The 26,040-nt window shown below is 43.6% G+C and overlaps 1 protein-coding gene across 1 annotated transcript in view; it reads right to left on the reverse strand.

Annotated features, from left to right (window-relative positions):
• The window catches only part of LOC306914865 (cytohesin-3), a 35,655-nt gene extending 10,438 nt beyond the window's left edge, over nt 1–25,217 (reverse strand). Inside the window, exons 1-9 of the mRNA XM_079492083.1 lie at nt 24,899–25,217; nt 10,064–10,146; nt 9,136–9,200; nt 8,477–8,543; nt 6,283–6,401; nt 3,392–3,472; nt 2,640–2,752; nt 578–726; nt 259–370 (exon numbers count right to left, since the gene is read on the reverse strand). Of these exons, the coding sequence (XP_079348209.1) occupies nt 259–370; nt 578–726; nt 2,640–2,752; nt 3,392–3,472; nt 6,283–6,401; nt 8,477–8,543; nt 9,136–9,200; nt 10,064–10,146; nt 24,899–24,917 (808 nt within the window). The 5' untranslated portion in view covers nt 24,918–25,217. The remainder of the gene's footprint in view (nt 1–258; nt 371–577; nt 727–2,639; nt 2,753–3,391; nt 3,473–6,282; nt 6,402–8,476; nt 8,544–9,135; nt 9,201–10,063; nt 10,147–24,898) is intronic.
• Nucleotides 25,218–26,040: the final 823 nt, after the last annotated feature.

A 26,040-nucleotide genomic window follows, 5' to 3' on the forward strand; every position in this document is an offset into this window, starting at 1 on the left:
ACAGAAATACAAATTACATGAGGAGAGGAGAGGAGAGGAGAGGAGAGGAGAGGAGAGGAGAGGAGAGGAGAGAAGTCACACACTACCAACATAAATTGACACCCAACACACATCATGGAAGGAACAAAGGCCACTACAAATAATACTTATCAATCACTGTGCTTTGATGCTATGTTGACATTAGTAGACACATCAAGGTTTTCAGAGCTGAAACATGAATCACGCTGGGGGCCATTATGACAACTACGTAGTACGTACCTAGCTTTAACAGCCAGCCTTCTCTGTCAGGGTTGAAGAATGTGTGCGTCAGATCGTTCCCATCATCCTCTGGGATTTTGAAAGGCTCGTTCTTGATGCTGTCAAATAGATTCTGTACAAAACGGGGAAGTGGGGGAGGCAACATTTATCAAATGGGGAAAATAGGCTAAATTTCACACAGTAGGAGGCATGGCGGATTCACACACGCACGCACGCACGCACGCACGCACGCACGCACGCACGCACGCACGCACGCACGCACACACGCACACACGCACAGTTCAGTGCATATCACAAACAAACACATATAGGGACTCACTCTGAGCAGATCCTCGGGCAAGTCCCCTCCCTCGTTGATGCCTCTGTTCATGGTGATGAAGCGTTCCACAGGGGGTTTGTCCCTGACGTTGGGGTTGTGCAGGCTGGTGTTCAGCATGATGATGGCAAACGACAGCACATAACACGTATCTATAGGGCGACAACATCCAGCAAACGGGTTGGTGGATTTGAACATTAAGGATGGACACTGGGCCGAGTGCCTCACGGTTACCAAGAGCATATACGGTAAACATCTTTAACATGTTTGGACCGTGCAATAAAAGTAAGGGAGGGGAAATTGCTTTTACTGCTTCACCCAAATGATGGCTGCTCAGATAGGTGCACAAGATGGAGCTGTCATGGGTTAGGTGGCTTAATCAGGGACACTTCGACACATAGACTGGGCGAACCAAGGGTCGACCCAGCGACATTCAGATTCCCAGATGGCCTCTCTAACCCCTCAACTACAGCCACACTAACCACTTTAACCGGGTTGCAGCAATACTTCATTGCCCGCAGTCCCCCAGGGGGTCTATACTTGGCCCACTCCTTCTACACCAAATCTCTTTAGCAAAAATAGCTAATCTGCAAGCTCAAGATTGCCTATTGTTGCCAAATGCTCACCTATCTGGGCATGCCATGCTCAGAAATGTGCCTCAATGATTTCTTGTGAAACCTGTGGCAGCACTGTATGTGACACTCGAAGTACTGTAAGTGCATAAACAATCACAATAGGTCTGTAGCGAGAGAAAGTGTCACAGACATTGTCTGCATTTTAATGTCAATGTTTGTTTTGACAATGACAACCAGGGAGTGAAGTAGAGAAACAGTGACCGCCTTAAATAAATCCTTCATTGTCTTCAGTCCATCCTGTCTCCTCTGCCTATTGTCTGTCTTTTAGACGCACTGATGTTATGAATCCTGCCACACGTACACAGTCAGTGACAGACTGACAGACGTTCATCTTTTGGGCCACGTTTTCTGAGGATGTGCACGTATACAGTACACACAAATGACGGGTCAGAGATTCTGAATCTGCCTGCCGAAGTAAACAAAGAAATTACATCTTTCCAGAACCTGCACAGACACACTCACACGCACTTAGAGAAAGATGGCCCTCTTCCAGAAACTGAGAAGAGGTTTGGTGCGTGCCGAACTAACCTGCACCACGTGGTCACGACATTTAGACACAGACTGGTTCCACAAAGTGTCTAAGAGGTACAATAAGGGGACATCTAATGAGGAGGAACGCAATGCTGGATGCAGCAAGAACATTGTATTCCTAAGTACATGACCTGGATCTGGATTTACAATTACCCTTCCCGAATGTTTACATTGCACTCCAGCTTTTCCTGAGACTGCCAGTTACAAACTGTGAGGGGGAACACTCATTCTACAAAATCTAGGCAGTTAATGGGCATTTAGTGTAACACAGTAGTGCTTCTCAAACTGTTGTACACTCTCAGTGAACCAACATGCACAACTGACCAGAATGGAGCAGAGCCTTCATTAGTATCATTGGTAACATCTATGGAAGTTTGCTGCTGTGCATAGAGCCTATTTCAGCAACCTCTATACTCTCACATTGTCGACCCATTCGATTGACCTGCAAAGGACAACATGCAACCATGCGTGACCGCCCACAGCAGCCCTGATGTCTTGCTAGGAGCAAGTCATTGATTCCTCTACAAGCCATTAATCATTTATTGACTTGTTATTGTTGTTGTAGGGTTTCTTTTACCGTGGCAATGTGTATAGCCCCAGGCCTGTGCTGAGACGTACAGTATTTACTGCTTCTTGAATAATGTAACATTGCCCATGTTTGATGTTGATGTTTCACTCCATGAACCTTTTATGCCTGATTTACATTATACTTAATTGCGTACGGGTGCCGAACGACTGAATGACTTAGTGGTTAAGGTTTAATGTGGTACTACTATGAGCTAGTATTCGTTGCTCATATGATAGCCTGCCTCAGCCTGTGTGATTTCTGGTCTAGAGGGGCGAGTGCTGGTGAAAACAGCCAGTGGATCCTATTGGTTCATCTTAGCTGAGGGACTGACCTGTTGACTGGAAGACTCCTGGGTTACACTGGCAGTAACGTGCAGCAAAGGCCTCCATCATACGGTCAATTTTCTGGGCCTCACCTGGAAGACGGAAACTCCACAGGAACTGTCTACACCAGAGAGAAGAGAAGAGAAGAGAAGAGAAGAGAAGAGAAGAGAAGAGAAGAGAAGAGAAGAGAAGAGAAGAGAAGAGAAGAGAAGAGAAGAGAAGAGAAGAGAAGAGAAGAGAAGAGAAGAGAAGAGAAGAGAAGAGAAGAGAAGAGAAGGGAAGAGAAGGGATTTCCAATATGGCACAATATACAAAGTGACTGTGTATATACATGCAGTACATACATACAGTACGTTTGTTTTACAGAGTACCTGACTATTAGTGGTGGATATTGCTTGCAATCTCTAGATAGATATGTATCACAATACAGAGGCCACAATACGATGTATATCGATATAACTCGTTTATTCAAAATAATGACCATGTTGCATAAATACAATAAAGCACTTTCAGGCCCACAGAGATCTTTAAATTAAACATCCTAACAAGGGGTCTGGGAAGTGAGTGCATTTCAACTTGCACGGGGGGCTTTGATAACGTTAAAAAGAGGTAAGTTTGGCAACACTTCGTCACCCAGATAATTAATGCCGTTTATTTCTGTATCGATACAGCAGCCTCTCGATCGATTCACCTATCGTCCGTATTGTCGATTATGCCATATTGATTCATTGAATGCACTACTACTGACTATCCCACTGACCTTAGTGCTTGGACAAGGTTGAGGTCTGCAAACTCGTGCAACTCCACAAACGCTTGGAGAACCTTAATGTTGAAGTCATCCCTGGGGGAAGAAAGAAAGTGTCAGAGTAAACTATGCAATGGTAATTCAATTAGTCTAGAGAATCGTGTTATTTCGTCCCTTCAAGCCAATGTTTTTTTTTCATGCCATTTTATGCTATTTATTTAAATAAATGCCAATGTTATTCAGGGGATATCAAAATGACCGAGAGAAGATGATAGCCATGAGCCCAGGAGAAGCGTGGGGGGAAGATAATATTTTCTCCAAAAATAAAATTCTCAGCCTGCATTCTCTTCTCCTTCCTGACATTCCTGTCATATTTCTGCTCTTGCTCATACGGAGGAAGTCTGGAAGCAATTTCAACAGCTGGCCAAAGCGAGCGTTAGCCGGCGTGTACCTTGGGGCTGTCCGACTCCCCCGAACCTTGTCATGGTGAATGGCGGTGTGCGGCGTCTGGCTGATGAGAACCAGCCCAACCAAATCCACACAGGGTCTTTTGTCAGAGATTTGTTTGACCAGCAAAGGGTTTTTTAGGGTAAAAGTCAACAGCAGCTCTCAGGCTGCGGTCACCGCAACCTCTCTGATCTAGCTTGTTTTTACATCCTGATCCATGTTCCCTAGCCTCAACGCCCTTTGTATTGCGTATCGTTGACACATTTCAGATGGCTGCAGTATAGCCAGGAAATGGTCGATTGGTAGAATTTTCCGAGTAGACGTTTTTGTGTGTGTTTGTGCCTGGGAAGACGCCACTGAGAAGTTTACAAAGCACCAAAGTGCTTGCATCACAATAACATTGTTTGATTTTTTTTTTAGGGCTTGCTTGCTTACTTATTCTATATGTGCAAGATCCACTGACTGCATTGTGTATTGTAGTCCCCTCTCCAACTAAATGTAAACCACTCCAATCCTAAAGTGTTTGTACAGGTTGGGGTGATAGAAGGAGAGGGAGAGGTTTGGTTGCTACAGTTAAATGTATTACAGATGTCCTTGGATGTAGCCTGCTGTAGACTAATACAGCATGTAGCACAAGAGGAAACTCATAACATGTATACAGTAGTACACACAGTAAAGAAATGCACCTCAGTGAGTTCTTGTGATGCCTGTGGCAGCACTGTATGTGACACTATGACAGTAAGTGCAGGAACAATGAAAACAGGCCTGGAGCAACCTCCTCTGTCTGATCATTTATCGCCCACTCTATAGCAGTGGTTCTCAACCTTTCCAGGCCGTGACTACCCAAAATAATCATATTTGAACTGGGGACCTCCCACCCTGACAAGCACTTGGAATGTAGTAAAAAAAAATGTTTGACTCGGTTCCATAGATTTGTGAAAATAGCAGATCTACGAGCTTGTAGACCCCCCCCAACCCCCCCCCCCCCCCCCCCCCCCTGCCCCAAAACAAATTCTTCTGCTCTAGCTTCCCCCTCAATTGCCGTACTTCCTTTCTCTCAACACCACCGGTATACTCCTCTTTTTTTCCCCTGCCACTATCCCTCTCCCATTGCATGTGTCCTCCCTGTGTTCCACTTCCTCTCTCTACTTCTTTCTCTCTCTACATTAAAGCTGTAGCTGTAATTATACACAGCGTGTAATTATAGTTACCGGCTCCCGGCATCAACTCAATTAGCGATAATTACCGAGTGTAACCCGTCCACCTATGTTTACTGTGATTCCTACTGAGCACATGGTGGCTCTTTGATGGTTCCCCCACAATGAGGCCATGTAAAGCCTGCGTGAAAGGAGCCCCTATTGATGGAGTCCCCCAGAGCCCGCCCCCCTCCCAACAACCTTCATTCTCATCCAGCTGGCCCAATACTGAGGCCGTTTCATTGTTTCATAGCTCTACCGATGCCCAATCTACATGTTTTTGCCCCCTCAGGTAAGACAATACAGTCGTACATTCTTGTTTTTTCCTGAATGGTGAAAGGGATTGGAGTCAGGAAAGACAATGAGGGATTTTTAAGACTATTTTTATACAGACTTCTTATTATAGCGTCTTATTGTAACGTTAGCTACAGTATAAAAAGTAGACCGGAAAGACGGGGTAGGGAGAAGGGCATGATATGAGATCATAAGCCGGACTCATACCTGTGATGCTGCAAGTATGCACAGCAAAATCCAGAGCGTGAATTTAACCTTTAAAGTGTAGGAATTGACCCGTAAGACAATGGAAACAAACGACTCAATCATAACTGCCAGGTGCAGCAAGCTCTCGTTTTATGAACATCTATAGTCAGTTTGTGTGCCGCAGCCTTTGCCTCAGCTCACAGCTTCACGTTGCGGCGTTCAGACTATGGGTTTTATGGGTAAGTCTCCCATTGGCTTAGAGGCAGCCTAGAGGCAGCCAATCATGAAAAAGTGTCTAGTGTCTACTATGGTCGCTAGTAGAGGTAGGTGAACATGTAGTCCACGCCTGAACATGTAGTCTCCAAGCACCTGGAGAAAAAAAATCCTTGTGTGTGACTTTATCCAACTCATCCAATTATCTTCTCCTGCTCTCTGACACTCTGGCCTGAGTTGTGTGCAGACCATGGGGACTAGTCTGGTTTATGAGCTGGTTTATCAGCTGCCCACACGGGCAGACTATCTACGACAAGACACCCACGTCTCCAATGGAGATTTGTATTCTGGAGGCAGGAGCGGGAACATGTCACATCTGCCCTTTTGGATCAATAAATCCCAGCCATAATTTCCCCTTGGCGACAGGAGCGTTCTAATCAGATGGGGGCGGTGGTGGGGGGGGGTAGTTTGTAAATCTTCCGTGAAGGGCATGGGTGAATGGGAACAGAAGGGGAAACATCTTTTTTGGCTATCCTGATAGATTGCCAGATAAAGGACGGTGTGACTTACCGCTCCCCCAGGTAGTCTCCAATGGCAGTCTTGTTGAGGCCCTCTCCCTTGTAGAGGAACTGGGAGATATCTTCGGGGGTATGCTGAAGGAGGTCATTCTCCAGGAGGAACAGAATCCCCTGTAAAGTAGAGAGCAAGAACAATACGTCAGTTGACATACTTGATAGATCTGCTATTCTCTCTATTTCCGAAAATAAAAGATACAAATACAAAAACTAATTAAAGACATTTAATCAATTACCTATAATGACATGCCATGGTTAATGTCGTTACATAAAATTTAAATACTAATCTTTAATAGTACTCTGGGCTCAACCTCTCCACATGGAAATTACGATGAACCCTGCAGTGCAAAATCAAAAGTAATGAAAGGAAGGGACGTGAGTCCCCGGCGTCCATGACTGGACGCCGGGGATGCACCATATAACACTGCACTTCCACCCTCAGTTGTCGCTCCAATGAATTGCAGCAGTGAATGAGGCGTCTACCTTTCTATGTCTATGGTTTAGGTCTCCTATCTTCACTGATTGGTGGGTGGAGTTTGGTGCCAGGCTAACCAGGCACACCTGACCAAGATAGGCTAAAGGCCAAAGACTCATCTCCAAAGACAAAAAACAGGAAGCGAGGCCTTTGCACTCTACGCCAAACTGGACACTTTGGAGATGGCATTCATGGCCAATTTTGGGGATAAAATACTGGAGTTACAGAGGCATGACATTAACAACGGCTGCGTGACTACGACTTTCGTCGTTGCATGACTAGACCAAGACCAATTTGACAAATTTGAAAAGGAAGCCTTGAATGTAACTGGTGTCTCGCAGTCCTAAAACATGACCTCCAGTGCACAAAGAACCCCAAAACTATGGCAGACGAAAGCACAGAGCCAGGCCTTGCCATGCCAGCCAGCACCAGCCTTGATGGAAGGGGGGAGTTGCGGATACAAACAAAGTTATAATTGACTAGTGTCCTGCAGGTCCAAACCATTGTTTGGAGTCTTACACACATTTGACTGAGCTATTTGCGTATCTGGTGTTCTGGTACCCAGTGGTATTATATTAAAAGCTAAGTCACTGTTAGAGGTATATCCACTGGATTTGATTAAAAAAAGATAATTTATGTTAGAAGAACAAGAAAACTGTCCAACTAAAATACTTCGAAGAATGGTGGAACTGGATTTACAATTACCCTCCCCGAATGTTTACATTGTGCTAAAGCTTTTCCTTACACTACCAGTTACAAACTTGTGAGGGGGAACGCTCATTCTCCAAAATCTGGATTTGACTTTTTGTAACTCGCTTTCACTTCTGGCTCGTCATCATCAGACCTCGTCAAAAAGTAATGGATAACTTTGCAAGGAGGAAGGCGAGAAAGAGACTCATAAGGTAAGACACTGTTTATTTTATTGAAGTCGGTGGGGCGAACGGTTCTCCAGTTACGTGGATTACAGACGTACACACGTACATGGTGCATTTATAGTAAGGACTAGACCGGTGCCCGGCTGTAGAGCACCGAGTCGGTAACGATGGAAGTTGGAGATCCATGCATGCCCCACCCGGCTATGCAATACCCGTTGTACCCGCGTCAGAGTACCCGTTCCACCCATCTGTCTGTGTCCCATATAGGCCTATGGAGATTTCTATATTTGTCTCTGCGTCCCTCCAAATATTGAGTGTTGTGATGTCAGAAGAGGCCAGCTCCATATATGGAGCCTGGGCAAACGGCAAATCAAAGCAAACGGCATAAACAATATTAGTTTGCCTCTTACAAGGCTGCATTCTGGAGCGTCATCTGTCGCGCGTGCCAAGCTGTCATTCTCTTGTATTATACCGTACTTGTACTATTATTTCCCACCATGGAGTAACCTCGCGTAGGACTATCCACCATAGCAATCCACCTCGGAGGAAAGTCTGGTAAGACGGGCAGTGTCGGTAGGCCAAACAGAGGCAGGGGGGCGTTACCATGTCTAGAGGCGGACGTAGATTGTAATCATGCGTTTTACACTGTTCTGCCTGGCTGTCCTGCATTTGGGTCCTCACCACCACCACCAGATCGTGGCAGCTTGAAATTAATTAGTTCAATTTTTGGGAATTAATTTGATTCACACATAAACAAGAAAGCCATGATACAATACATTTCAAGTATCCAAAATCAGCAGTGGACATAGTTTAGAGTAGACTATGAAAAAAGAAAGTACCTTTTTGGGATCCATGTTGAATTTCTTCCTGCCCATGGCAATCTGTTTATTTCTCTGCGATGTTTTGCTGCAACATCATAAATACAATTACAAAAGTTTTTCTTCAAATCTCCAACACATACATACATAGGCCTACATACTGTACATACATACATACATACATACATACATACATACATGCATACATACATACATACATACATACATACATACATTATTATAGTCTTAGTATTATTTATTTATTATTTATTATTTATTTCTTACTTTGTTACTGATGATACTGACATGATACCGACCATGATACTGATCATGATACTGACGTGATACTGGCCATGATACTGACGTGATACTGGCCATGATACTGATCATGATACTGGCCATGATACTGATCATGATACTGACGTGATACTGGCCATGATACTGACGTGATACTGGCCATGATACTGACGTGATACTGGCCATGATACTGACGTGATACTGGCCATGATACTGACGTGATACTGGCCATGATACTGACGTGATACTGGCCATGATACTGACGTGATACTGGCCATGATACTGACGTGATACTGACGTGATACTGGCCATGATACTGACGTGATACTGGCCATGATACTGACCATGATAGTAGCTAGAGCCTAGAGTATAGTTGACTTTACCTCTCTCCAACACTTGTTAGCTGCTCAATCTCCGTCATGACCTCAGCTATCTCGAACTTCAACCGCTGAGAGAGAGAGAGAGAGAGAGAGAGAGAGAGAGAGAGAGAGAGAGAGAGAGAGAGAGAGAGAGAGATTCATATTGGTGTTCTCTCGCTGAGGGAAATGGAATTTGAGATCAGGCACGGAAGATATTCACAGCCCAATATGAGAGTGCACAGTTGAGTGGTGGAAAGTTCATTAAATGAGCACACAAATGTAAAGTAACACAGTGGGTTAGGCCAGGTGGTTGTCAGCTGCAGTGCTGAACGTGATGAGGGAAACATGAATCACCTGCAGCATGCGAGTGGGTCTAAACAAGAGACCTACAAATTACACAGATTGAGATTATAAAGACAAACGTCACACCAGTGTGAAGTGAGGGGCACTCTTATCATCGTACATCATCATACATCATCTCATTCTGGCCAATCAAAATTTGCGTCCAATCACCTCGTCTTCAATGTTTGTGTTACGCAATGTTTGTGTTTACACATACACTCAACATTGTACATTCATTGTCAATGGCATTTAATGTTAACGTTCACACACACTAAAAGCTGTACATAGGAGGGGATATCGCCCCTCAAAAATAAGGCCTATAATAATCAACAGAGCTATAATAATCATTGTAGGAATTCCTATGCATGGACAGTGCACAACTGCACACAAGCTTGCACACAGTTGCAGGGTGCACACATGCAAACGGTTGCATGGAATTTATCATTAAAATACACACAGATTAAACAATCGTTTGGTTAATCTTCAAGCTTAAATCCACCCTATTTTGATGTCGTGTTTGATTGACAATTTACACACACACACACACACACACACACACACACACACACACACACACACACACACACACACACACACACACACAACAAACCTCAATGTCATCTAGCAGCTCTCTCTTCCTGCGTCGAATGTTTGACAGCTCATCCCTCTCCTCCAGAGACAGGTCCTCAGGAACTGGAGAAGATCACAGAGAAATGGATTGAATCATTAACAGTCAACCACCTTGAGCAAGCAGCTCTCACTCTCATCATCTACTACGTAGTATGACAGAAGTTCAGATCACACAGGCAAAGAAGGGATTTCTCGAGCTGTAGCGTTTCTGCCGCAAAAGTACAATAACTAGAAGAACAGGCCAATAGAAGAGAAGAGATGGCCTGAAGCTTGCTTCGTGACTACACGCACGTAAACCATCCACACAAGAGAGGGAGAAACATCTCTAAAAGATTCATCCTCCTCATGTACAGATTGCTGCTGCTACTGAGGCTGTTTCACTACTGGGTCTGTTCCACCCAGTTGGACTGGAGCAACAGACATCAAAGGCCCAACATGTTCCTCTTAATTAGCCAGAGAAAGAGAGAGAGGGAAAGAGTCTTAATTATTCTACTTGAAAGTGTACAAGACCCCCCCCCCCCCCCCCCCCCAACCCCCTCTCTCGTTCATCCCACTCCCGCTCAAGGGAATATTCTATTAATAAAACCAATCCAGATTAAGTTTCCTTTCATTAAAAGTGAATTTAGCAAATGAGCACTGTCTTCAACCCTGAAACCCTCAGCCCTCTGGGTCTTTGGCTTTGCAGGGTGAAAGGATCAAGAGTGGATGATCCCTTTCTTTTTCAACAGCTTCCTTTTTAACTATACAAAATATTAACTGTCAATCTGGTTTAGCGCAATTTAATTTATATTTCAATGACTTCATTTCTTAGAGCTCCCACTCTCCCTCCCTCCTCCTCCTCTCTCTACCTTAGCATATGAGTGCTTCTGTGTTTTTTGGTCTCTACTGTATTTTAATCAAATTTCTCCCATTTTCATTTGACCAATGCTCTGAATCTGATCCCACCGGTGTCTGGCTGCATGACCTTGTTACATTATGTCAACTAAGAGGCAGAAATGCTCTCCACATCTCTCAACGGGAAAAAGGACACATCTAATATTGCAGATATCAGATGTCTCTAATATGGCAGCAGCTCTATACCAGCTCCAAGTTGCCAAAGGAAATTATTACAAAATAAATCAACAAAAACAAAAAGCACTTGCTATTCCTAGGCAGAAAGGCACGTGTCCATTAAAATGAAATACAGTTGCCAAGATCCAGTGAGTGTATTGAGTGCACTTTTAAAATGAACAGTGATTCAGTTTCTAAGAGGGATGAGTTCAGAGACCCAAGTATTGATATTTAGTCGTATTCACACTAACAAGAGACATAAAGACTATTCCCTGCTGTACAACAGCACCATGGCTACGGTCAGGTAGACAGCGGCAGAGACTGTTGAGGGATTTCCTCTTTGTGAATAGGGCTCAAAAGAGACAATGGGAGCGGATGTGGACACACAATGAGGCCCGATCGGAATCCAGTGCAAAAATAAGGACATTAATGAGGTTAACCTCGGAATACCCTTGGTGCACTTATGCAACAGAATCGTGACTGCTGTTAGGTATGAAGTCAATTATCACCTTAAATTAGTTTTTAAGATATCTGACTGCAACTTAGGCATGTCAACTCTGGGTCAGATTTTTGTCTCCACCAGGCCGAAGGCATGGTGAGAGAGTATGTTTTGCACTCCGTCCGTGTGTGTGTCCGTGTGTCCTTCCGTCCGTCCGTTACCAGCTAATCTCCGGCACCGTTAACCCGGTCGATGCCAAACTTTGCACACACACTCCCTAGATGCCAACGATGAACCTCTGCCCCGCATTTTTCAGAACGGCCTGTTATAGCGCCACCATGAGGCAGCTTTTCACATTTGTTACCTAAAACTGCACCCATCTGCGTGAAACGTTGCATGCACACTCCCTAGAGGCCAAGGACAAACCTTTGACCTGCATTTTCCGCATCTGCCTTTTATAGCGCCACCAGGAGGCCGACTTTTGTAAAACACATTTTTGGATATTACTCCTCCAGATTCTGTCCAAAAATCTCACAAATCGTTACACAGTATCTCTATGGTCATGTGCTCAAGTCGGATCTGTCCGATATTTCATATTCCACCCTAATTGCCTACAATTGCCTTTCACAGTTTGCAAGATTGCCCCGTTTTGAACAAAAGCCTCAAATCATGAACACAGCATGCAATTTACGTGAAATCTTTCACACATTTTCTTACTAGGCTGAGGAATATATCCCACCCTTTTCACATTGGCCTGTTATAGCGCCACCAACAGGTTGATTTTTGCAAAACAGGTTGATTGGAACAAAATGCCTCAAATCATCCAATTGCCATACAAGGCAAACATGTTTATATTACTACTAAACATTTTGCCAAACATCTCACACAGTCCTATCCTCCTGGTGGAGACCTGTGCCCAGAAGGGCACTATTTCTAGTTTACAATGTTTCTTTTTTTTAATCGTCTGTCATATGGTCATATATACCGTAAATAATTTTTTACCCGGGCGCCTGAAATTTCATATCAACAAACCCCTTGGCTGTATAATAATAATGTGCACGATTAGAATCCAATTCTTAACAAATTGAATGAGAAATGGTTGATGCTCCCTTTAAAAGCCTACACTACCATTTAATAGCAGTCTTAACATGATCATCCACAGAACAGACCCCCACTGCTGAATCTAATATATGGCTTGGACAAAAGTCACGTGATGCTCGTAATTTGTAATGGTAGCTTTTAGCCCAATGACAATTTGGTTTAATGGTACTGGGCATCTCAACCAGGGTGGTCCACAAATTACACTGTTAACACCCCCGCCCCCACCCCAACCACTCTGTGACTCATCCAGGAAATGAGTAAGGTGTCTTCAGTGAAGGAGTCATGGAGGGATACCTACCCACCCAGCTAAAGCTGTCATGTTGTACCAAGCCAAAAAAGACACCCGGTAATCTCTCAAATCAATGTCTTTGACTCATTTCTTCAATGTACACAGGAGCCGTGGTGTAGACGGCTGGAGTGCTACTGGTGTCAGATCTGCCAACACTGGGTTTGGTGGTTTTTTAAGCTACAGACCTCAACTTGTGCACTACTGGCTCCATGTGAAGTCTTCATAATACTGTATGTAATTTACTGCCAGAAAGCAGATTCATTTTACTACTGGAGCTAACGATTTCTGCATCTTTCCAAATAGGCTACTAAAGATGAAAGATAAAACACTCAGGGTAGTAAGGTGTCTATACACAAAATCTAATTTGGAGCCTATCCTAATCGAGTGCCACTGTCTGAGATTGAGAGCTCTGTATTTCTGTTGTTTTATGAGGTCATCTGGGTTGAGAGGGTGCAAAGCGTGTGCTGGAAGGTTTAAATGCCAACACGTGTAACACCAAACAAGTGGCTCCAATAATCCTAAACCACACCTCACTCTTTAAAAATCCATCAAAATCCCAACCCATTCCAATCCTCAAACCCAAAACTAACAACTCAAGCCACCCACTCAAGGCGTTGATTGATTGTTTGAAAGTTTTATTTCACAGTATGCAGAATGGGTACATCTCAAACGAAAGCACAACTAGAGGGCTGCAACTAGAGATTATTTTATTAGAATGAAATAAGGATTGATTATAAATTGATTGTTTTGTTAAATTATCCTTTTTCTATAATTGATTAAACTGATTAGTTCGATCAACTCTTGCACCCCTACATACAATTACACACATACAGTATATACACATTATACACTGTATATAGACTCTTTTGGAAATGGAAAAATAAAGTGGTGTTCATGACATTTTCTCTCTCACTGTCCATTTTTGTCCCATACATTCCAGCCACTTGTTGACATCAATTAAAAAACAAGAATTGATCAATTATCAATGAATTACCAGCTGCTGCATTATATCTCCAGAATTGTGCTATGAAATGTAAATATCTGTCTTTATGTGTGTGGAAACAACAACAGGATCTGTCCAGGTGACTCTGAGAGTGTACAAATACAACCAAATGGACCTATAACAGTCCATTTCTACAGTCTCAGAGTTTATTGTTATAAAAGGGTCCTTTGGTTCCATTTGTAGTAGGCTAAGGCTACACTCTCACAGTTACAGAGTCACCTGGACAGATCCTGTTGTTGTTTCCACACACACATAAATACAGATAGACACCGATATTTACATTTCAGAGAACAATTCTGGAGATAAAAGGCAGCAACTGGTAATTCTTTGATAATTTATCAATTATTGTTTTTATATATACTGTGAGAGTGTAGCCTTAGCCTACTACAAATGGAACCAAAGGACCCTTTTATAATTAGATCGACTAATCTAATATACGGCAACCTTCCCCGTATTTCTTCACTGGTCCGATCCAGAAGAGCGCAGTTTGCCGGCCACTGCTACAGAGCTGACAATGAGGTTATATCTTCCCTTCTTCTCTGGAGTCCTGCCTCAGGGCGGACCAGAGGTAGAAAGCTGTCATTCCCTGATGTCATCGCTAGGGACACATGCTTCAGTAGGCAGGAACTGGGGGTGGCAATGAAGGACCGGTGCTTCAGTAGGCAGGAACTGGGGGTGGCAATGAAGGACCGGGAAGTCTGGCGTAGCATTGTGGAATCCACGATCTCGACCGCAGTCGAAAAATGATGATGATGATGATAACAATAAACTCTGAGACTGTAGAAATGGACTGTTATGGGTCCATTTGGTTGTATTTGTACTCTCAGGTAGGCCATTCTCCAAACCATTATATATCGCACCTCACGCACAGCTGTCGGTTGTATAGTGTTGACATTGGCTTGGCAGGTATTAAAGAACATCCGCGGATCCAACGGGGGTCCCCGCGGAGGTCAGCGCGGGGGTCCGCGCCCGTGGTAGTCTGTGCGGGGGTCCGCATGTACAACAAGGGTCCCTGCGGAGGTCGGCGCGGGGGTCCGCGGTAGTCTGCGTGGGAGTCCGCGGGTACAGTTTAGCTGCGCTGCACTGTTATGCTGAAATTAGTTAGCCTAAAGAATTCTGAGGCATCATGGCGGCAGGTTCGTGCGACCGTTTAGACGATGGCATTAAAAGTGTCTGGTTGCGTAGAGACGAGGCAGCCAATCAGAACTTCAGAACTACTCGTCAGTATGACTAGGGTGTCGGTCTGGTCGTGTAAGTTGTATAACCCATGAAGTTTGTGTGTAAAAGTGACTTTTACACACAAACTGCAGCTCATCCCAGCTGGGCGGAACCAGTAGCGATGTACTTAGAGCATTGGAGCTCAGTGAGAACAAATCCTATGCTCACTTACCACGGGCCGTGTTCCCGGTTTTCACTGATTTGTATGAGAGAGAGGGATTTGGACAGATCTTTGGCCTAATACCAGTGACACTCGAGTAATGTCTTTTAAAGTTGAGAAACATGAGAAGGGATAACCTTAACCTTATTAGCCTCTTGGACTGTACAGTACTCAAACAGTCAAACATTCTGACAGTCAGTCAGCCAGACAGCCAGCCAGCCAGCCAGCCAGCCAGACAGACAGACAGACAGACAGACAGACAGACAGACAGACAGACAGACAGACAGACAGACAGACAGACAGACAGACAGACAGACAGACAGGAAAAGAGGGCGCTGTTTTTCCTTTATTTTTTGACGATGGGTTCTCAGATTGGTCAGTCAGTGACATGCAAGACATGCAGACTACTGTGAGATACAGTCATTTAGTGAGGCAGGAAGGAAGGCAGAGAGCTTTCCCTGGATTCAGCCCACGTATTGCCCAAAATCCCTTTCAAAGTAGACACATGTTCTCCATTATTACGACAAACATATAGACACGCATACAAGTGTACGCAGGCTGCGCACGCACACGCACGCACACAGAGCAAGACCAGCTGGCCTTAATCCCTCGCACTTCCCCTCTCCAACAGCTCTTTAAGCCAACCGACTATAGGTTTGTAAGAGTGGAGGTGTGATACAGTACAGCACAGTGAGCACATGGACACATCTAACCTTTGCATCTTTACCCTACTTTGGCTGAGTGCTAAATGACAATATGATGGTGGTTCTACACAACCAAATCCTGAGTGTTAAGTAAATTTTTACACTCTCAGTACAATTACACTAGAGGTTTGTGATGTTACTCCTAATATTGACAAAATGTCTTCAATTGTTACTCCACTGACATAAAATTGCAAATAATGTAAGTCACTCATTTAAACCTCTACCAAAATGTAAATAATTGTGCTTTAACATAATCAATATAGCTTTTTAAATAACCTGGAGACTGTCACAACACATTTGTGTTGTAATTGTCTGTGTTGTGATCTTGTCTGTAACCTGTTCTTTTTTTCTGCCTTTATTGATAGGTTGAAAGTAATCTGACAGGAAATGGGGAGAGAGATGGGGAGAAGACACGCGGCAAAGGCCGTCGAGATCGGGAGTTGAACCCGCGGCACGCCGCCAGACTGGCTCAGCAGCCTAGGTGCCCAGATGGTTGAGCTAACCTGGGCCAAGTGTTATCTGTTTTGAGTGTTTAATTGTGTTTAGACACTGAAAACAAATTTACTCTGTAAATTTGAAACGGAACACACAGGATTTGGCTGTATAGTTGGCCAAAGTAACGGTAGTAGCAGATGTAGTAAAGTCTTGTTTGGATATCTGAACAGAGATCTTGGCACAGAGTCAAGATGCCAGATTGCTGGCAATTAGCACATGGGGCCAAGCCAAGGGCCAGAGGTTAATATAACAGTGGTGGGCAGAGGGTAAAGGATTGTGTAAATGAAGGTGACGTTGAGAAATGATTTGAACAGCATGCTGCTGTGTGCTCATAGGCAGTGGTGGTGGGCAATGTACTCATGATGTATCAGGGAAGAAAAAGGGGGGGGGGGGGGGGGCTGATTAATGTCACCCAGCTGATGGCTGCTGAGATGGTTCTGATGAGTGCTCGGGGTGAAAGCAGCTGTGTCCAAAGTGCGGCCCTGGGGCGAATTTTATACGGCCCGCAGCTTCATATCTGAATTGTATTATGAACGGTATGGGACATTTTTACATTCAAGTTTTTTAACCTGGGCATTTCCCAGAGTATAATTTGTCAGTGTTCCTTGTATTTCTTTTTCTTTTTTTTACCTTGCTTGGTTGGTTATATTCGGTAATGTGATTCGGTAAGGCTGAATAAAGGCTGAGATACACTTTTTGTTCACAGCACACACCTGACAAAAGACGATTGCTATTAAATATTGATGATGATAGTTAAATAGAATCGCTTAAATCCAAAGGTACATTATGTAGTTGGCCCTTGGGTGTTTTAATATTTTCTAATATGGCCCCCTTTGAAAAAGGTTTGGACACCCCTGAGTTAGGGTAATGTGTCTTGCTCATGACCGGGGCCAGGAACCAAACCTGTTTCCCCAGCAGCCTCGCCACCCATTCAGCTATGGCCACCCTTAGATATCAAACACAGCCAGGGTTGATCAGGGTTCAATATCCTGTGTGTAGCTCAATCAAAAGCAGGCCACTGACATCCCATGCCAGCTGGACTTGACCCTGAGTCCTGCATGGGATGGCAAACACCAAACACTCTTATGTCAAAGGAGAATCAATCCAGTACGGGGTGGGGGCAACAACACATGAACATGCGTGTGGTGGTCTGGACCATCATCTCAGCATCTGCTCAGCATCATCACTGTGTCAACATTTGATTTGATCTGTACGCCTGCAGCCAAAGTACACTATAATCCGATGATTTGGGAGGCCGGAGGTGGAAGGATGAATGGTGTTTCTTCTGGCTGCCAGGCTCAAGGATCAAGGGTTTTAAACAGATTCCATTCCAAACAGTCCCCTTCACTGTGTCCTTGTCCACCGAAGGTCACTGATCTCATATGATCAGCTTGGGTTTCAGTTTCAGATGGCCCCGAAACATGTTGTTCTCCCTTTGTATGGGAGGAAGTGTCACGTTAACTCCATGGTTGTAATCAGGGGCCAGTGTTGTTTATGCTTAGGTTGTCTTTCACATTAGAGTCTATTCATTAGTGCACTGGAATAATAAACTTGGAGTAAAGCTTACCACATTTAGTATATTCTCCACTGTCTTTCGGTCCATAGAGCATGTGAGATTCACCACACAGCTAAGTTTCACCAGTAGTTCTGATGATGGAGAAGGAAGGTGCAGTCCAGATCCACCACACCTACTCCAGCCTGAAGGTCCAGGCCTGTCTATTTGCCTTGCAAGTTGCAATAACACTGTCCTTGGATGACCATTCTGCAGATTCCTTTAAAGCTGAGACTAGAGTGAACAACAGACTGTGGAGTCTCTCCAAGCCTGGCTGTACTGACTGATGTCTCTGGCCAGAGTTCTGTTTTTGGTTTTAAAAGGAGTACGTTGTTCCTTCACCCTTTTGTATTTTTTCTTTAGCGAGGAAGACGGCAGGGAAACTGAGCGGGAAGCACAGGAGAAAGGCTTTGGTTGGATTTGATCCAAGGCCACCAAAGATGTGTGTTTGATGTAATTATGCGATGATGGTGGTGGTAGTGATGACAACTACAGTAACTGAAGGCACCTCCTTATATGTTAAATGTCAGCCTGTCACATTACATGGCTAACACACATCTTGTTTTACCGTACAAAAAAGTTAGAAATCTAGTTTTTCACATGAGTCCATATTCCTTCCCAGAACAGAAAATGTGCAAGAAAAAGACTTGGTGGGGGGGAGAAGAAATATGCGAAAATGAACACAAGGACTTTTATTAAGGTGAGAATAAGGTGGGTGTTCGTGTTAGTGTGCCTCTCACCTCTAGAGGCGAGCGCTAACCGCCAGCTACATCAGGCCAAGAAATGCACAAAACACAAGTCCTTTAGCCTCCAGCTTTACTGAATTCCCCTCTTAATGCCTGTGTGGTTTGCCAAGCTCTGACTACACTTAGTTTCCTTTCCATTGAAATTAGGTGTAGATTACTCAAGTAGTGTAGCACTTTTCTGCCCGCTCTATCCTGCTATTTACTGTCTTTAGTGTCCCTGTCCTCTTTGTCCTTCTTTAGCACTGTCTCACCCTTCACAATCACAATCCACCCGTCAATGACAACGTGTATGTGATATCTGCCCCTTGCCAGGCAGCCACACAAACAGCCCCCCCAACCCACCCACCCACACACTCCCACGGTGATGGGAACATGTCGCTAAACCTCCCTAGTCTCTCTCCTAATCAACTCCACATGTAGTCTTTCTGTCTGTCTCTCTCTCTCTCTCTCTCTCTCTCTCTCTCTCTCTAAACAGCTACATATATTGCAGTGTTTTACAAGTTCCCCCTCAATGCTGCGCCAAGGCTGTCAGTGATGCAGAACCCTGTCGCCAGACAGTGGCTGTGTGTGTTTGTGCGTCTGTGGGTCTGGGTATTTCACTTGCCTGTTTGCATGTGGTACAACGTGTCTCTCGAATCTGCCAATGTTGTTCTGCAAAACTCATAATCTTGCCAGTTCAAATTCAAGTGTATTCTTTATAAATATCCATGTAAATCCTTGTATAACAAATCTAATTTTGGGCACAATTTTTAGCATCTGTACTAACATCCACAAGATTATGGTTTGTTTTAGTATATAAGGAAGACCACCACTGAAGACAAATGAGGCTATGCTAGTAAGTACAACACATGTTTCTGTAGTTGATTGTTTTTCAAAAGCAGAAGGAATAGTCCACTGTACTTAGTATCTTTACTGAAATAACAGAAAGCTGTGGGAGACAGTATAGGAGGAAGGAGGCAAAACAGTTGGTTCAACATCACTAGAAAGTTAGTTAAATAAATCATTTATTATTGACCTACTGACTATTTTACCCACGCATTCACGCAATGTCCTCAGTGCACACAAATTCATCTAAAGTGTGATGATATAAGCAATTGTCTATTCTGCCTGTATAAACGTACATCCTTTCACTAGTCAACTCCATACCCGTAATTCCACCCACCCACTGTCCATCCAGGCTATGGGTATGTGCACCGACTTGACTACACATCTCATGGTGTCTCACTTCATACATATGGCAATGGTCAATGCACATGTTCAAGTTCAGATCGATTGGTCAACCCATGGACAGATGCACTGACAGAGTATTCATTTTATAGTAGGATGAATTGATTAATTCAATGATCATTCATTCTTACCAACAGCTAGGAAGCTACATAGGCTGTGTGCATAACTGTAGTTATGCGCAGCTAGAGTCTATAGTGTAGTAGAGTTTGTTGTACCTGCGATATGGCGCCAACAGCTGGCGAGCACAATATGGCTCCAGTAAGTGTGTGATATCCTCCCACACACACTCACCCTCCAGCCACAACAAAGATGTTGCCCAGCTCAAGCCAACTTCCTCCTGCGCAATACCCCAATGGAACCATTAGACTCAAGGCAACCGCTAATGTGTTGATTCATGTTCTCCGAAAAAGCATGGTGGGTTCAGCTCCATGCCTACAGGGGTGAATTTGATACGGCATAATTTGTGTGTGCCTGTGAGGTATTCATCAGGGTTGAGACACGAGAGGATGACTGTGAAAAATGTGAGGATGAACGCAGTGATAATTCTTGGAGGAATATTCATTTGCAGGGGAGGAACGATTGCAAAAAGCAAGGTGCATGTTCGTGATAAGGAATGTCTATTAACACTTAACAGTCACATGCATACGCATGCACACACTGTGACACACAACTTAAGGCCGGGTCAAAGTGTTTTACTCTCACATACACAATATAGGTCTTCAGCAGGTATAGCAACATAGCATGCAATTACATTCTTGTGCTACTGTATACTCATACACATACGATACACTGTTTTGATACAATGAGCAAATACATTGCAGTAAGTAAGTACTTTTTTATTTATTTTTTTACTTTAAACAGAGTAGAAGTTTTTGAGGAAAGGTCTTTCCCATTTTGTGGTTTCCGGAGAGTGTTGATTGACAATGACAGCAAGGGTCAGTCAGGGCATCACAACTTCCACACAGGGAAATTGTCAAGTTAAGACCTGCAGCATGCACAAAAAACAACCACACCGCTTATGGCACGTCCCTTCTCCTCTACCCAAAAATAATGCAGTACAGGTATAGCAGAGAAAGCAGAGACACATTATGGTTATCTTATCTTATCATCTCATGATGAAAAGGTTAGAATGCTGAGTCTTCCAATAACCCATGACAAACATCCAGCATTAACCTGACGTGACGCATACTGCTGTCAGCCAATTTCTGCTTGTTTTCCACGTCTCTGTCCAGCAATACATTGATTCTAAAAATAGAACCCAGGAGCAATAACACAACACTTAGGATTTAAATGATTTACATGCGCTCTGAGGGGAGACTGTGTCTGCTCCGTGGCATATTAACGGAGCATGGACGCGCCAAGTCTGATTTAGGGAATGCAGTAAATGTGCAGTAATGAATCCCATACTGTTACACTGCAGTAAAGTGAAGAAACTGAGAAAAACATCTTTAAGCATTGTTGTGTTTGGGCAAGATGAAATCTTGACTATGACCTGTAACCTTTAAAGACCTGTTTGCTTTTGTTAAACAGTAGTGTAGTTCATTCATTGCACACTGTCTTGTTCTGTGTTCATAAGAGGCAGCTAGTGAAAGTAGCCACTCATCTAATCCTGTATAGAGAATCATGCCACGTTCTGGCGTTTCGCCCTAATGCCGTTTAATGAGTGAACACAGGTCCACCCATGCAAAACAAATTACGGCCCAACTTCAACCATATGTTGGACAGTTGCACGCACAGTCTCACTGTCTCACACACAGGAGGATGACATACTGCGCGTGATATGGAAAAATATAATAACATGACTTTTTCAAGCAGTATCACAATCCACAATATTATCACGATTCTTTTTCATGGCCTTTTTTATGGTTATTTTTCAAGTTACTTAACAGTACAACCACCTACAAGGCAACAAAAACTAAAATAAAAAGGAGTAACAGATCATTTATGCAAATCATAGAATGTGCATTTACTGTATCAGATATTTATGTGCACATTTGCATGTGAGAACAGTACTATCTATAGACAAGAAGCGGCTCATTTAGTCATTTTGCATATAGTCAGTATGATTGTGTGGATATAAATGCATACTGTATAGGGTATGCACTATGCATGCGAGCAAGTGCGTGTGTGTGTGTGTGTGTGTGTGTGTGTGTGTGTGTGTGTGTGTGTGTGTGTGTGTGTGTGTGTGTGTGTGTGTGTGTGTGTGTGTGTGTGTGTGTGTGTGTGTGTGTGTGTGTGTGCGTGCACATGTGTGTGTGTTTGTAAGTGAGTGAAAGAGGGAGAGAAAGGTAGTGAGCACAGTAGGTCTCATGACGTGCATTTACCATTTACAGTAAGTTATTTTAATAATGCATAGCACACACTGGGATACGTAATCCTTATCCTTTCCCAGCTCTTATCACAGATTCCCTTCCTGGTTTGATCACAGACAGGACCACATGCATCTGTGAGCCCTGGCATCCTGTCATGTGAGACACTAACCAGTGTCTATCCATTTAGCTATCTGGGCCTCAGCTCTGTGCTCGTAAGAAAGAGTACACATTTAATAACGAATCAGAAAGAACTGTATGTAAAACGCTTGCCTTGTTATTTGACAGCTTATAGACATGTTGTACAGTATTATGTTCTCATCTCATCTTATAAATGATATACTGTGTAGGTCCACTTCAACAACAGGGCTTTCAAACAGGGCTTTCAAATAATTAACTAAGTTGTTTTGTTGAACAATTGTGCAATAGATGCCTGTGTGCTTGCATTCATTATTCACACGTAAGATAGTGCTCTCATACACTCTGGTCTAATAATTTTTTAGGTGTTTGTAATTATAACCTAGTCAACAACACAGCTAGACGGTTGTGTGTGTATGTAGGTTCACCCTCAAGCCACAGTGGCTTAAATACACTAGATCAATAACGGTTTCTGTATGTGAAGGAGCAGTTTGACATCTACAACTGTGGTAAACACTGAGATAAATGACTTGCTGGGACATGGCTTTTATGTCTCTACAGGGCCCAATGTATTGATATAATTATGAAGATCTGTATTTAAACACCATGACACAAATGTGTATACTATAGGAAACTCCTTACTTTAACTTTGTTTTCAGTGTTCATCAGCAAATACAGCTGAGGTCACAATTTGTAGAGGGTGAAAGGCTCTTTGACAGACCACAGGAAGGACCAGGGGGATGTGTGATTTGGTAGGCAAAAGCTTAAACCCACAGCCAGCATCTGCAGGCCTCACAGTTTAACTGACAAAATCTTATCCTGGTCCACCTTAAGACATTTTGTTTACACTACATTGACATTGACACGGACTTCACCCCTCAAAACAGTTTGGATTATCTCTTCGACTATATCTTCGGCAACCGTGTCTCCCCCCGGTGTGTGTGTGTGTGTGTGTGTGTGTGTGTGTGTGTGTGTGTGTGTGTGTGTGTGTGTGTGTGTGTGTGTGTGTGTGTGTGTGTGTGTGTGTGTGTGTACTGTAGATTGTGAAAAGAAGTTCAAGAACCACTGTCCTCATGTGGAGAGAAACAGAAAGTGAGGATATATTCTCCTGGTCCTCACTTTTCAACAGGTTGTTTCATAGGTTGCTAAATTTGCCAAAGTTCTGAAATTCAAATAAGGGACAACTGGCAGGGTGTCCCTTATTTATTATTATGTTCTATGCAAAAAAAATATATATAACCTTGTATTTACAACCTGTATTATAGCATATTTGAGCTGTTTGAACGTGTAAGTGCAGTAGTGTGTGTCATTGATTGATTCCCCAAAATATGGAACAAAGTGTGTCCCTTCAATGAGTTCAAGGACATCTTTTAGTCAGGATTCTGTATTTCAAGGGACGTTGACAACCCTTTGTGGGTGCGGGATATGGTTAGACATCACAGTTGTACGCTAGGGTAATATGGGTTAGAATTAATGTAGTTAATGGAAATCAGCCGAAAGTCATAAAGTAACACAAGTGGCAGTAGTAGTAGTAGTAGTATTAGGCTACATGTGAGTACAGTGGGCTACACAATTCAGTAGCCTACACACGTGAGTTTCTTGCAGACAGTAGCCTACAATAAAGTACACACGCTGCATGCGCGCGTGCGTAGCTCAAATTGCGGTCTACCAAATTGAACCTACTACCCTAATGGTATTAAAATTGGTAGACCAATCTACCACCACCACATGAGCTACAACAGGTTTAGTGGCTCTTCTTTATGGGACACTAGGGTTGCAGATATCACCCATCTAGCCTACATCAATGGAAAATCCTTCAGCCGAAACGGCTTTTCTATTGAAAAGTGGGACTGTCTGGGACGTTATCTTATCAGCTTTTCACCCATTTGGGGACACGAGCGTCCCTTCAAAGAGCTGCGACAAGATAGTGAGGAGAACAGCGCAAACAAACTTCAAAGCTTTCCAGCATGACATCAAACAGATGGAGATTGAAAGCCATGCACTCACACGACAGACTGCAGTGGGTTGCAGGGGGATTTCGTGATGTGGTGATTTTTCTTTTAAAGCAAATACCATTTATGGGGTAACCACTCCGTGTGATTGACGATCAGCAAGACAGGACAGCCAATGCTTTTTCGAGATTAAACTGGTCTTATTACTCAATTAATTAATTAATTTACAAAATAGTGGCAACCGAATGGGGATTTGGAAAACATACTTTTTAGTAGCTTCGCATTAATGATAACACAACAGCACTAAAATAAGAAATAACCAATCACGTCAACATCCTTCTTGTCACATAGCCTTTCAAGACGCATCAGTTCATGCATTCCATCCCTATACACTGACTGACTGACTGACTGACTGGTGAGAAAATGCCTTACCTTGATTGTCTTCATCCATATTGACAATGCCGATAATGCGGTCCAACAGATGCCACGTTCGTTTGAAACTACACGAAAAATGTATGTTAAGTGCGTACAAATGAAAAATAAAAATGACAACCTGGCTAAGTCAGTGGTTGCACTGCACGGATAGCCTAGGTGTTGCTGCGCAGAGTCGAACTGGAACAACGAGCAGATGTCAATGGAAAATAACACAGAAGCCGCAGTCTAGTCCTAAATGATTGCAAAACCTAAATGTGAACGCATTTCCTATCGATAGCATAGGTGACAGTGTCCAGTAACAGTGAAGCGACCACTCTCCCACCAAGTCGGATCTTCAGTGGTCAGCAGCGTTTACACATCATTCTACACTGCAACCGGAGGGACGTCACGACGCCCCGCCCTGTACTCCCCCTCCTCAAACACCGTGGCTGCAAGCCAAGGCACTGAAGGCAAGTGCTTCTCAAGCATCGCCAAGGTCCACTCCGGACCCCCAAATTGATAGGGCCTATGTTTGGGCGGCTTGGGCCCCCATTTGAAAAGATTTTGTGAGGGACCTCCTACCCCCCAATAAGAGGAAGATGTTTTGTTGTTAAAATATTTAAAATTATTACAAATTTCTCAATCTTCAACATTTTTTTAATTACTCGATGCAACAAATGTATGGATCCTGATGCAATGCTGTTCTTAGCTTCAGAGCTTGTAGATTGTTTGCCGATTTCGTATAGGTATGTGGAACCATCTCAAGGACCTCTGGGGTTCCGTGTGGATCCCACTTTTATAATCACTTCCATACAGTATATGCTTGCCTTCATTCCACCTCTCAATATCTAATGTGATGATCATGTGACACATCTGAGATACATGGATGGGGTAGCCTACAGAGATGCACAGCGACAACAATAATAACAACAATAGCTGCTATTGAATAGCAACTAAAATAACAGTTCACAGCCATAGTGTATGGAAACCCTCACTTCACAGTCAGCCAGTGACCCCCTGGCTGTACAGACTGCTGTGAATGATCCACGGACGCTTAACATGCATTGATGGGACATGCGTACAGTCAGATGGACAGGAGGAGAGCATAGAGGAGAGAGATGGAAGTTCCTTCCTGATTATTCCAGCACAGCCACACCTGT

This window comes from Electrona antarctica (assembly GCF_951216825.1).
Source record: "Electrona antarctica genome assembly, chromosome: 22".
Lineage (NCBI taxonomy): Eukaryota > Metazoa > Chordata > Actinopteri > Myctophiformes > Myctophidae > Electrona > Electrona antarctica.